Source organism: Chelonia mydas, chromosome 1 (genome assembly GCF_015237465.2).
Source record: "Chelonia mydas isolate rCheMyd1 chromosome 1, rCheMyd1.pri.v2, whole genome shotgun sequence".
In the NCBI taxonomy this organism is placed as follows: domain Eukaryota; kingdom Metazoa; phylum Chordata; order Testudines; family Cheloniidae; genus Chelonia; species Chelonia mydas.
This window is the reverse complement of record NC_057849.1, coordinates 32,967,251-32,979,410: the sequence shown is the minus strand read 5'-3', so window position 1 is coordinate 32,979,410 and position 12,160 is coordinate 32,967,251. Positions and strand designations below refer to the sequence as shown.

The 12,160-nt window shown below is 41.5% G+C and overlaps 1 protein-coding gene across 15 annotated transcripts in view; it reads right to left on the bottom strand.

The window, feature by feature from the left end:
• The window catches only part of YAP1 (Yes1 associated transcriptional regulator), a 184,187-nt gene that overhangs the window by 84,364 nt on the left and 87,663 nt on the right, over positions 1-12,160 (bottom strand). For all 15 annotated transcript variants that reach the window (XM_043529415.1, XM_043529426.1, XM_043529421.1 and 12 more), the window contains one exon: positions 428-543. In XM_043529415.1, the coding sequence (XP_043385350.1) occupies positions 428-543 (116 nt within the window). The remainder of the gene's footprint in view (positions 1-427; positions 544-12,160) is intronic.

Below are 12,160 nucleotides of genomic sequence, written 5' to 3'. Positions count from 1 at the left end.
ATTCAAAAAGGCAGGAAGATATGTGCAAGCACACCTCCAAAGGGGAGAAAAGAAAATAAACAACGTATTTAATATTTAGGAGGGAGATTTAGTTTACCACCTCATCTCTTAAAAAGTTAGTGTCCTCCATTAGAAAGCACAACAAAAATTAAATTACACTTATGCTGATGTTACAAATTCATGTCATCTCTTCAGCTCACGTCATTCAGTTGCTTAAGGCATCAAGATTTATGCATTTACATTTTAAAAAAGAAAGAAATATTATGTTTCTAAATTAGTGGAAAGAAACTAGGAAGGGCAGGGACATTGAGAGGAATTGTACTTTGTTATTGCAGAAGTTGAAATTTTGTCAAAAAGAGTTGTTCATGCATTTGTAATGCCTTTCTTGGAAATATAAATAGAAAAGTATTTATATATTTTTGCTTACCTGATGCTGAATTCATTATGTTCTGTTGCACTGGAGGACTGGTGGGGGCTGTAACATTCATCTGTGAAAGTATCGCCTTCCTAGGGTCCTGCCATGTTGTTGTTTGATCAATGTGACTGAGACAAAACAAACCAGAGTTAGACAGAGTCTCACATATTCACAACAATGCTGTGCTAGAGTAGACAAAGTCTAAAACAGAGATTAGAAAACCCACACAGCAAAAGCATAATTCAAAACTATTAGCAAAAAACCTTCTTCAGCCAGTTTTCCTTGGCTTTCTATAGGCCAGATTCTGAAACCTTTACTCTAGTAAGTAGCACTTTCTCCAGAAACAGTCTCATTGATCCCACTGGGAACAATGGTGGTGAAAAGGGTATAAGAAACTGGCCCCTTGTGCTTTAAAATATCTGTTCACAATCTCTTTTACCCTTCTACTTTATTACTTCTCATGTTTAGATGAGACTACAAAATCTTTCAAAACAAAAACAATTATGCCTATAATCTCATGCAGAATCAAGTAATTTAGTATAGTGTTAATTCCCCAAGCATTGACTATTAATCAGCTAATCAGTAAATCATTAGAGACTGACCAGACAGTACAGTCTATCAGAGTATTAAGTAATATGAGGGCTTCCCAATTTTTTTCTTTACGTGGACCATATTTTGAAATAGATTGTCTTGAGGACCACTTTCCTGCCCATTGACAACTAAATAGCCTCACTGTGGCAACCACAGCAATTGTATACTTGGAAATGTAAAATAAATAAATAAAAAAAAATGTTTAGCTGCTTTTCAGTCTATTGGGGAAAACAGTAAGGGATGAACCACAACTATGTGATGAGATGGCTTTCTGCAGACCACCAGCACGTGCTCTGCAGACAACTGGAGTTCCACAAAACGCTGTGGGAACCACTGATTTCAAGGTAACTTGCTCAAAAGCTGGGGATGGCATTCGCAGCCATCATTCACACAAAAATTGAAGCCATATCAAGTTTACCACCAGCAACTTCATTGTCATGTTAATAAATATTTATAATATGAAAGAGAAGGCTATTTAGGGAGTGGGACAAATAACCACATTTCTCTCCATACCACATCCATTAGGATTGCTCTGAAAGTGCACATAAAAATATTAAACTCAGATATGCACCAATCTTTTCTACAGCAAATACAGTAACTCCCCACTTAACATCCTCTCGCTTAATGTTGTTTCCATCTTACGTCCCTGCTCAATTACAGAACATGCTCCATTTAAAGTTGTGCAATGTTTTGCTATAACATCGCTTGGGTGCCTGCTTTGTCCATAGCTGGAAGCCCCCTTATCAGCTCCCCTACGCCCACCCACACACAGCGCCTCCTGCCTGCCAGCAGACCCCACAGATCAGAGCCTTCCCCCTCCTCCCTCCGCCTCCTGCCCATGGCAATCAGCTGGCTTGTGGTGTTCAGGAGGGAGGGGAGAGAAGAGAGGACTTGGAGCGCAGGCTCCCCCACTCTCCCCTGCCTCTTGAATACTGCAAACCAGCTGATTGCCATGGGCAGGAGGCAGGGGAGGGAGGGGGGAGGAGCAAGGATGCAGCATGCAGAGTAAAAGGGGAGAAGAAGAGGCGGGTTGGGGGGGGGGAAGGGGTGGACTGGGCAGGCCGAGGGTTGAGCCCCCCCCGGTGCTTGCAGAGTAGGGGAAGCTGCTGCTGCGCAACGTGCTTCTCCTAGCTTACAGTACCTTCAGCCTCCTTGCCTGCCTCATTGTCTCCAGTGCCAGGGGGCTGTACCCTGTGTGGGGTAAGGTGGTTGCACCTCCCAACTATAGTACTGTACTATATGGCAAAAAAAAATTTCCCTGGAACCTAACCCCCCCATTTACATTCATTCTTATGGGGAAATTGGATTCACTTAACATCGTTTCACTTAAAGTTGCATTTTTCGGGCATAAAACTACAACGTTAAACTGAGGAGTTACTGTATTGTTACTATGCAGTGTTCAACCAATCACCTAATTTGATATCAGGAATGATTTTCCACACTGTTGGTGTTTTGGCTTTCTTTGGGACATATGGGCATGTCCAATATAACCCGTTTCTAATACGGAAGTACTAAATTTAATACTGAAATCTAAACTGGCCAGGGATATCCAGATTTAAAGCAGACATTCCATCCACACATCATCTTGTCACGTCTAAGTTCCAATGTGCTTGGTATGAAAGATCATGCACGGATATGAACGTATACAATGCATATGTCATGCATAAAGGAACAAATTAATGATGGGAGTGTCAGCCTTCACTGTGAATTTTCCATTTACGTGTCAGTGTTGCTGCTGTGTTTGCACACTAAGCCACATACTAAAAATCCTTATTTTCTTTTCTTTACAGGCACCCCTGTGTTTTTGGTATAGCCTCCATTTCTGTTCCAGATCCAGGTTTCTACCGGCCACAGATTATTAGTTATACACTTGAGCAAAGCATGGAAAGTATTATTTTCACTCGTTTATTATTCAACATTGCTCTACAAAGGAATTTAGCTAGACCAAATTGGATCACAGAAGAACCACCCACCGAAATTTAACAGTTTCTCATATAATGATATCAACAAAGTAGTTTAAAGTTTTTTTAATATAATATTTGGTTAATATTTTAAAGTGCTATTACACTATTTTAGTAATTATATAATAGACATAGTGTTTAGAGCTGATCATATTAATCTAAACTGGTGGTCTAATTTGAAAAATGGAGATTACTTACCTGGAACTGGAGGTTCTTTAAGATGTGTAGCCCCTATCTGTATTCCATATGTGGATACGCATGTGCACCATGCACCTGAGATCGGATATTTCTAGCAAGTAGTGTCTGTTGGTCCACACATACACTGTTCTCCTCATCCTCTGAGCCAAAGGTATAAGGGGCAGTGCAGAGAGATGCCTTTCCAGTTCCTTCTTACCCTGAATCCAGTCATGATCCGCAACAGAGAGGAAGGAGAGTGGATAGTGAAACACACACACGGACCACACATCTCGAAAAACTTCCAGTTACAGATAAGTAACCTCAATTTCTTCTCTGAGTGCTGGTCCCTATGTGTATTTCACACATGGGCAACTGTTAAGCAGTCATCAAACAAGGGGAGGGGGTGATGATGCAGTTGGTATAGATGTCTAATACTCCTGTCCCCACAGCTGAATCTGCAGAAGAGGTCTGGACTATTGTCTAATGTTCGGTGAAAGTAAAAACGATGGAGCTCCAGGTAGCCATCCTACATATGTCCTAGCTAGGTCTCGAAGAGAAGCTGCAGAAGTTGTTTTGCTCTAATAGAGTGGGCGCTCCGGGGGAGGAATATGAGTCAGTTGATAACAATACAAGGATGAGCTAGAGAGCCACTTAGAAAGTCTCTGAGCAGGTAATGCTTGTCCTTTAGGTTAATCCCTAAAGAAACAAAATAGTCTAGGTGTTCTCCGAATTGATTTGTTCCATGCAGGTTGAACCCCAAAGCCTATTGGATACAGAGAGAGTAAACTAGTATCTCCTCATTGGAAGCATGAAGTTTTGGAAAGAATACTGGTGTGTGAATAGGTTCATTGATATGAAACTCAGAAATTATCTAAGGGATGAATTTTGGGTGGAAATGAAGGGAAACCTTCTCTTTATGAAATACGGTGTATGATGGGTCTGCCATAAGCGTCTCCAGTTCACTCACTCTTCTGGCAGATGTAATGGTGACTAAGGAGGCAACTTTCATAGAGAGACAGGACATTAAGCAGGTGGTGAGCGGGTCAAAAGGCAGTCTGGTAAGTACTGCAAGAACAAGATTAAGATCCCACTAAGTTGTTCATTTTGCCACTGGTGGCAATGTCCTAATGAGGCCCCTCAGAAATCTGGTTGTAGTGGGATGAGTGAAAACAGTATAGTCTTCAAATGAAGGATGGAAGGTACTGATTGCTGAAAGATGGACCTGCACCGAGAGAATGGAAAGACCTGATATCTGGAGAGTGAGTAGATAGTCTGGACTAACAGGAATTCCTGTGGATTCAGGGGATATGGTTCTGCTGTATCCAGGTGGAGAAATGTCTCCCTTTGCCCAGACAGCATTTTCTGATGGAGTCCTTTCTACTTTGCTTGAGAATACATTGAACAAACTCTGAACATGAATGTTCCAGGTCTGACACCCATCGAAATATGGAGGTGGAGCCGTGAGATGAAAAGAGCTTGGGTTGAGGTCTCTGACCTCTCACTGGCATGACATTCATAGAAGATCTGAAAATCAAAACTGCCTGTGCCAGTTGGGCATGATAAGAATGACCCAAGCTCTACTGTGGTGAATCTTTTGTAGGACCTGTGATATCACTGGGATAGGAGGAAAGGCATACCTGAGGTAGTTCATCCAGACGGGCGTTACACTAGAGCCTTGGCCCAGAGCTGCTCTTGAGCAGTACAGAGGAAACTTTTTGTCTGTCTGGGAGGCAAACGGGTACAAGATAGGTGGGGATCTTGTTTACGACACGACAACAACATAGCTCCCATTCATGGTCTGTGGAGAAGTATATGCCGAGACGGTCTGCCAGAGTTCTGTACACCTAGAAGGTATATATGTTGCTTCAGAGAGAAGGGATCCTGCTCCACCCGGTTTATGTAGAAAACAGCTGTCATGTTGTCTGACACTATCTGGATATGGTGGGACCAAATGAGTGGAAGGAATGCATTGCAGGCTAGATGTACCACTCTCTAGTAGGCGGATATGCATCCTGGCATCCTAAGAGACCAAGTGCCCTGTGCAATGTGTTTATCCATGTGGGCTCCCCTAACTATGAGAGATGCATCTGTGATAATGGTCACATCAGGTGTGGGTATAAGGAAAGGGTCTCCCACACGCTCACTTGGCTCTATCCTCCAAACTACAGAAGCCATGACCTTTGTGGGAATTGTTACCCTAGTATTCATACACAGACCACAGCTAGGCCTGTAAGTAATGGAAGTGGAGCCTGGTAAACGGTGTTACGTAAATACATGTGGCCTTGTGGCCTTGTAGGGAAAGGCAGACCTTGACTGTGGTCTGAGGGTGACTTGTCTTACCAAGTTGTTCACAACTAAGACTTGATCTACACTACATACTTAGTTTGATATAACTATAAAGTTTATGGTCTTTGTGGGAATCAAAGTGGAATTTTCCATATTGACCAAGGAAGGTAGCAGACGAATTAGGAATAGGGTAGACAACTGAACCTTTCTGCTGGATCTACCCATCAGAAGCCAGTTGCCAAGTTCATCTGGGCTGCCACCACTGAAGTCCTTTGTGAAGCCCCTGGATTCTGTAGTTAGACTGAATGGGAGCACTCTGAATTGGTACTGGATCTTGTCTTACCAAGAATCTGAGGAACCTATTGTGGGATGAGAGAATGCACACATGAAAGGAGGCATCTTTCATAACAAGAGCCACAAACCATGTGCCCTCCTTGAGAAAAGGCATTATTAATGCCAATGTAACCAAGAGAAATTCTGATTTTCAAACAAAGATGATGAGTTGTCATAGATCGAGAATTGGTTTCCAACCTCTGATTTTGTTGGGGGAAAAAGAAATATGGGAAATAGAACCCTTTCCCTTGATGTTGAGGTGGCCTGTGCTCTATAGCCCCTCGCTGAAGAAGAGACTCCACCTCCTGATGGAGGACCTCTGAATGAGAGTGGTCCCTAAAAAGGGGGTTTGTGATGGGGGGGAGGAGACACAAACTTGATTGTGTAGCTGGAGTGAATAATCCTTAGCATCCACTTGTCCAACCTTACTGCCCTCCAGTTGTGAGTAAAGTGGGTGAGGTGGTCAACACAGGTTTGGGGGTCAGTGAAGGATGGCATTAATAGAGGAATGTGGCTCTTGAGCATCCCATCAAAAGGAACACCTGGATGGTGGGTGGGCTTGCGTGGCAGCAGTTGAAGTGGAAGAAGTCACAAATCTGGGTTTTTGTACCCTCTTGCACTTTCATGACAGTTCATAAGAACACAGGTGATAAAAGTGTTGAGGGGGAAGTCTAGGCTTATAAACCTGCTTATGATGCCTTCTCTCAGAAGCCAGGATGTAAATATCCAGGGAGAGTACGGTTGTCCTAGAGTCCTTATGTGGGTGTAGCGACCCACCTGTCTCTTCAGTGAAGAGATTAGACTCATCAATGGGCAAGTCCTCACTGGTATTCTGAACTTCCCTAGGTAACCCCAAAGAGTGAAGCCAAGTCTCTCGCCTCATGACTATAGCCATGGCAATCACTCTGGATGCAGTGTCAGCTGCATACACCACCATTTGGAGAAAAAATTTGCTTTCAAGAATGAAGGCTTGGAATTGAGCCTCGTCCTGCAGTGGAAATTCGCCCTTGAATTCCAGAAATACGGATTAATTTGTGAATTCACATTTTGCTAACAGGGCCTGGTAGTTAGCAATTCTGAATTGAAGGCTGATCAGTGAAGATGCCTTGATTTTCTGGGGAGGAAGGTATTTAGCACCCTTATCTGACAGAGTTGCCTTGGTCTGACGCCACCTGGATCTTTCTGTGACTGCCTGCACCACCAAGGAATTGGGCACTGGGTGGGTAAATAAGAACTTTGCCCTTTCAGCTGGAATAAAATAATGTTTTTAGCCCCTTTCAGGGCACAGGAGGCTGGGGCACGGAATACTGCCCTGGCAGATTCCATTAATGGCCTCGTTTACTGGGAGGGCCACCATGCTAGGGCCAGTGGTTTTTAAGGTGTCTGGGAGTCTATGTTACATGTCACTGACCTCTTCAAGAGGGATCCTGAGCTCCGTTGCCACCCTCTACAAGAGCTCCTAGTATTGCCTGCAGTCATCAGGCGGAGACAGGCATGACAGAGCGACTACCTGATCTGGCGCTGAGGATGACACACCTCTTGGAACTGTCCAGCGGAGCCAACTCAACTTCCTCCACTGTGTACTCTGATGGGCTGGGCAGTGCTGATCGGGGAAGAGGGATGGTGTGATTCTCATTCAGATCCAGGGCATCTAGTATATGGACCTATGAGCCCCAGCAGGGCCAGTATGAAGGGTTGACTGGTTGAGGAGGACCCCAAGGTTTTGGATACCAACAGTCCCTGGGTAGCCATTTCTGGGAGGAAGGCAGCTCCAAGACTGAGGAATTTGTATCCAGACTGGACTCTCTCAAAGGGGTGAAGATTCTCCAGAACATCAGACTCATCTTATGAAAAGGTAGGTTCAAATTCTACCTATAGTACCGGTGGAAGCATGCTCCGGACTGTGGATGGGGTAGGAGAGAGGCCATCTCTCTTTGACGTGTTGTCAGGAGGAGGAACGGACCTGAAAGAACAGGAGATTGTAGGTAGGGTAAGACAAAAATATGCTCTGGTGAGTTTGAGGAGTCCAGGAGGTTGGACCAATGAATACAGCATATCTAAGAAGACAGCTCTTGGCATATCCTTTCTGGAGTATGTTGGTGCCATCGAATGGAAGTCCAACATAGAACTTCCAACCAGAGACTGTGTGCGCCCATCTGTTAGCTTGTGAATTGGAGCCGGAGCCAGAGCCAGAACCAACAGATCCTTCTTCCTTTGCAACTTCTCTTCTCTATGAGAAGATTTATGAGAACCGGGGTCTTTAGGAAGGCATGCAAGGACTTGTGCAACTTGGACTGAGGCAGACAGGGATTCTTTTTCTTAGAGCAGATCTAATGGGAATGCTTATGTTTATCCTCATGTCCCCTACTTTCGTGAGCGAGTTTCTTAGGCTTAATGTTTTTGGCCTCTGCGCCAGGGGTCATGCATAGAGGGGCGCTGCTTGCTGGCTGAGGCTGAGGCTGCTGTATAGGGGAATCTCCCAGGCCTGGATCCAACTGAGGTCTCATTGACTTCTCCATGAGATGTTTCTGCAGATGGAGCTCTCATCCCTTGTGGGTTTGGGGAGGGAATAAGTGACAACTTGGCAGTGATCTGAACCTCCCCAAAGCAGTAAAGGCAGCGCTGGTGCTTTATCACTGATGGAGAAGGAGCAGGAGCAGGGGCAGCAGATACAGTTCCTGAACCTCTCAACTCTGGGCCTTTCTCTGTGGGGAAAACTCCCTGAGGTGGGGAGAACTACACTAACTATAAACATTAAAAGACTAAATACCAAAACTATGCACAACACATGTATTTATAGATTAGAAGTTAGATGAAAATAGTTTTGGACACAGAGGATTGTGAGTCAGACCATACCACGGTAAGAAGGAAATAGAAACACATTGGTCTTCACTTCCCCTTATACCCTCGATTCAGAGCACGAGGAGAACAACTGTACATTTGCAAATCAACAGACACTATTTCCTAGAAATCTCTGATCTCAGGTGTAAGGTGCACATGTGTACCCATGTGTGGAATACACATAGGGACCAGTACTCGAAGAAGAATTTGCAATTACTCTGACTGTCACTACAACTGTGTACAATAAGTGCTCCTAGCCTTAATACTTCAAAACAGGATATATTCCTTCTCCCTGGGAACTTGCACCAACATTGTGTGTATAAACTATAGCCCAATTTTGCATAACCTAGCCAATCATTTCTTCTTTTTAGTTCCTTTTTATTGTATTACTATGGTGCCTAGAAGCCCTAGTCATGGACCAGGACACCATTTTGTTAAGTGCTGTACAGACAAAACAAAAAAGACAATCCTTGCCTTTTAGAGCTTACACCTTCACGGGACTATGTAGAGACTTACTAAAAATTCTATGAAGTCAATTTACTGAGATTAAAGAAAACAGATTAGAATGAACTAAGTAATTCAAGTAAAAAGTTTTAAGAAGTCAATTTTAAGTTTTGTCTTTAGGATAGAAAGCATACTTTTAAATAATTGTGAACAAACAGATACCAAATACAAATCAATCACAACCTCAAAGGTGTGTTAGGATTTGGAGTGTCTATTCATAAGGATTTAATTTGAGTTCTTAATTGTTAAATGGACTGTTTTGTTAATATTAAATGTGTAATATTGTAAAGTGACCTTGGGTACTTCCTTTCAGTTAAAGAAATGTATTCATTTTTTTGTATTTTTAATAGTTGTATAGGCACCTAGACCTTTAGTAAATCTAAATATATAAATGAAGATGGTTCCACATGCTGAACCAAGATATTTTGATATTCCCAAAGAGCATAAATATTTATTCATCCTAAATTTAGCTCTTAGAACAATATAGATAGCATTCCATAGCTACACATCCTGATTAAATTGAAAACATGATTTTTCCAGTAGCTGTACCAAAGATATTGAAAAAACACTCAACAGGAAACTAAAGGAAAAAAAGGAACACTCAATTCTAGGCCAGAACTCACTGACCTACTGAACTTTAAAATAGTTATAAAAATAGTGGTGAATGTCATTTTCAGTGAAAAATATTAATTCATATTAATATAAATCCCCACTCTCACACCAGGAAAGGCACGTTATCAACTCTTCCCACCAATAGGAAAAAATCCACAAGTATTGCAGGGCCAATTAAAATAGCCTCACTGTCCCCTGCTAGCTGTGAAACAGCAACTCATTTCATGCAAGGATGTCTAAAGTTGTGCTGACAACCAACAAAGCTAGTACACAAGCTATCAGAAGTTCAGCTCCATTAGGAAACAGACAGGGAAATATCCATGTTTATCAAATGCAGTAAGACATAATAAGCCAAAAGGTTTTTAACCGTTGCTTATATAAATAGGGTATTACATTCAATACAGAATAAACAGATTGCAGCCCCTGTCAAAAATACTTTCAATAGCTAGGACTAAGCAATTTTTCTTATTTGGAAAGCTGCTCTTATTGCCAATTAATTTGGAACAGCAATGAAATCAGGTAAAGATAACAGATGTAAAAAATGTTGCTCCGTAATTCTTCATCGAAACAATGTGTTTAAATCACAGTACCAGCATGTGCCACCACCCATTCCATTTCCAATTTGTCAAGTACGCTTACCCAGAATTCCAGGAACAGTGGGGTAAAGAATCACCAAACTCAAGATTACACATTTGATTATTGCAGTTTATCTAAAATTAACATTTTGTGTGTGTGTGTGACAGTGTGAGTGTGTAAAAGAGAGAGAGAGACAGAGAGAGAGAAAATGTATATTTATGTAAGGGCCAGATTTGATGGTCTATAATATAGTGCATCAAAACTGCAAAATGACTTGCTCAAACAAAAGAAGATATCAGTAGCCTTCTCAAAACAAAAGTGCACATGAGAGGTGGGGGGGTGCGGAAGAAGATGGTTTTACAGGAGTGTTAGTTTAGAAAGGTAACTACTTCACTTACTAAGTTTATCATCTCTACAGAGGCAACAGTGAAGTATTTTCCTTGGAACGTTATGCATAAAAAAAGTCACATAAGTCTGCCAGTCCCCTCTCCCACTTCAACCTAATCTAAAAATGTAAGGAACATAAAAATACCACTTCCTTGGGAAGTTATGAAGTGAAGATAAACCCATACAAGACTACTATTCTGAAAATCTTCAGCTATGAATCCCCATAAGATTCCCAAATTTATGGAAATATATAATATATAAAATGTTACTGGTCTTTAAAAGAGAACTTAAAAAAATAATCAACTAATCAAAAAAACCAGGTGGAAGTGAAAAATTCCTAAATTATGAAAAAAAGCAATAAACTGTGATGACAATAAAATGTGTTCCAATAATAAATTTAAATACTGTAATAAATACATGTCAACTTTTTAAAATCAAATGGTCCATCTAATTTTATGCATCAAGTACATAGCTACTTCTGATAGTGGTCAGATCTATGAAAACAATATGTTGCCGGATGGGAAAGAGTTTTTCCTTTCACTTTGAACAACAGTGTAGAGAAAGCTCTGCAAGAACATAGTATCCAATGTTTGAATTAGTTCACAGAGCTCTGGCACCAACATTACATTATTAGTTCCTCCTTAAATGAACTGATTTTACAAAATAGCTCATTTATGCACTTGACACCAGGGCCAATTGTCACAGTCCCTACACTTAATTCATAAATCTCTTATAATATCTCAGCCAGCTACCGATGCAGCACAAACACCAACTACAGACAGGTTCATGTATGTCTTAAACATCTACAGAAACAATGAAAAAGATAAATGAATCATCACGCTCCCTAAAAAGGCTACATTAAACATAGTACAGGACATAAGCTAGAGCTCAAAAGACTATCAATACTTGAGCTAAAGAGTCCAATCTTTGTATCAAATGCATAGAACAAACATCAGGCTCTTAACAGAGACAGGTAGGCAATCTTAGAACACAATCAATTACAACACTTCCAGAATATTAATGAAAGTAAACATGTCAGCAGCAATGAATGCCCTAAATCCAACATCTAGCCAGACAAGATGAGTGAAGAAGGCCACATATCTAGGTTATGTATATACGTAATGTCTAGGAGGGGTAAGTCTCTGCTGATTCCTTCAAATATTGGCCAAGTTTATGATGAAACCAATTAAAGCATTTCAATTTTGGAAATTATGCTTAGCCCAAATGTTATCTGCATGTAACAAGAGTATTTGTTAGCAGCGCATGTGTCAACTCTGACGTCAAGAAGGGACACTTCCAAAATTCCAAGTAATGCAAAATTCAAATGGCATTTTTAAGAAGTCACATCACAATAAAAGTGAGTCTGAAGTTGTTGGGTTTTATTTTAAATTTAATCTGACATCAAGAGAGATTGGGAATGGCCACACTCCTGAAGCCCCAGCCAACCAATCTGGGATGGTTTCAAATTACATTTTAA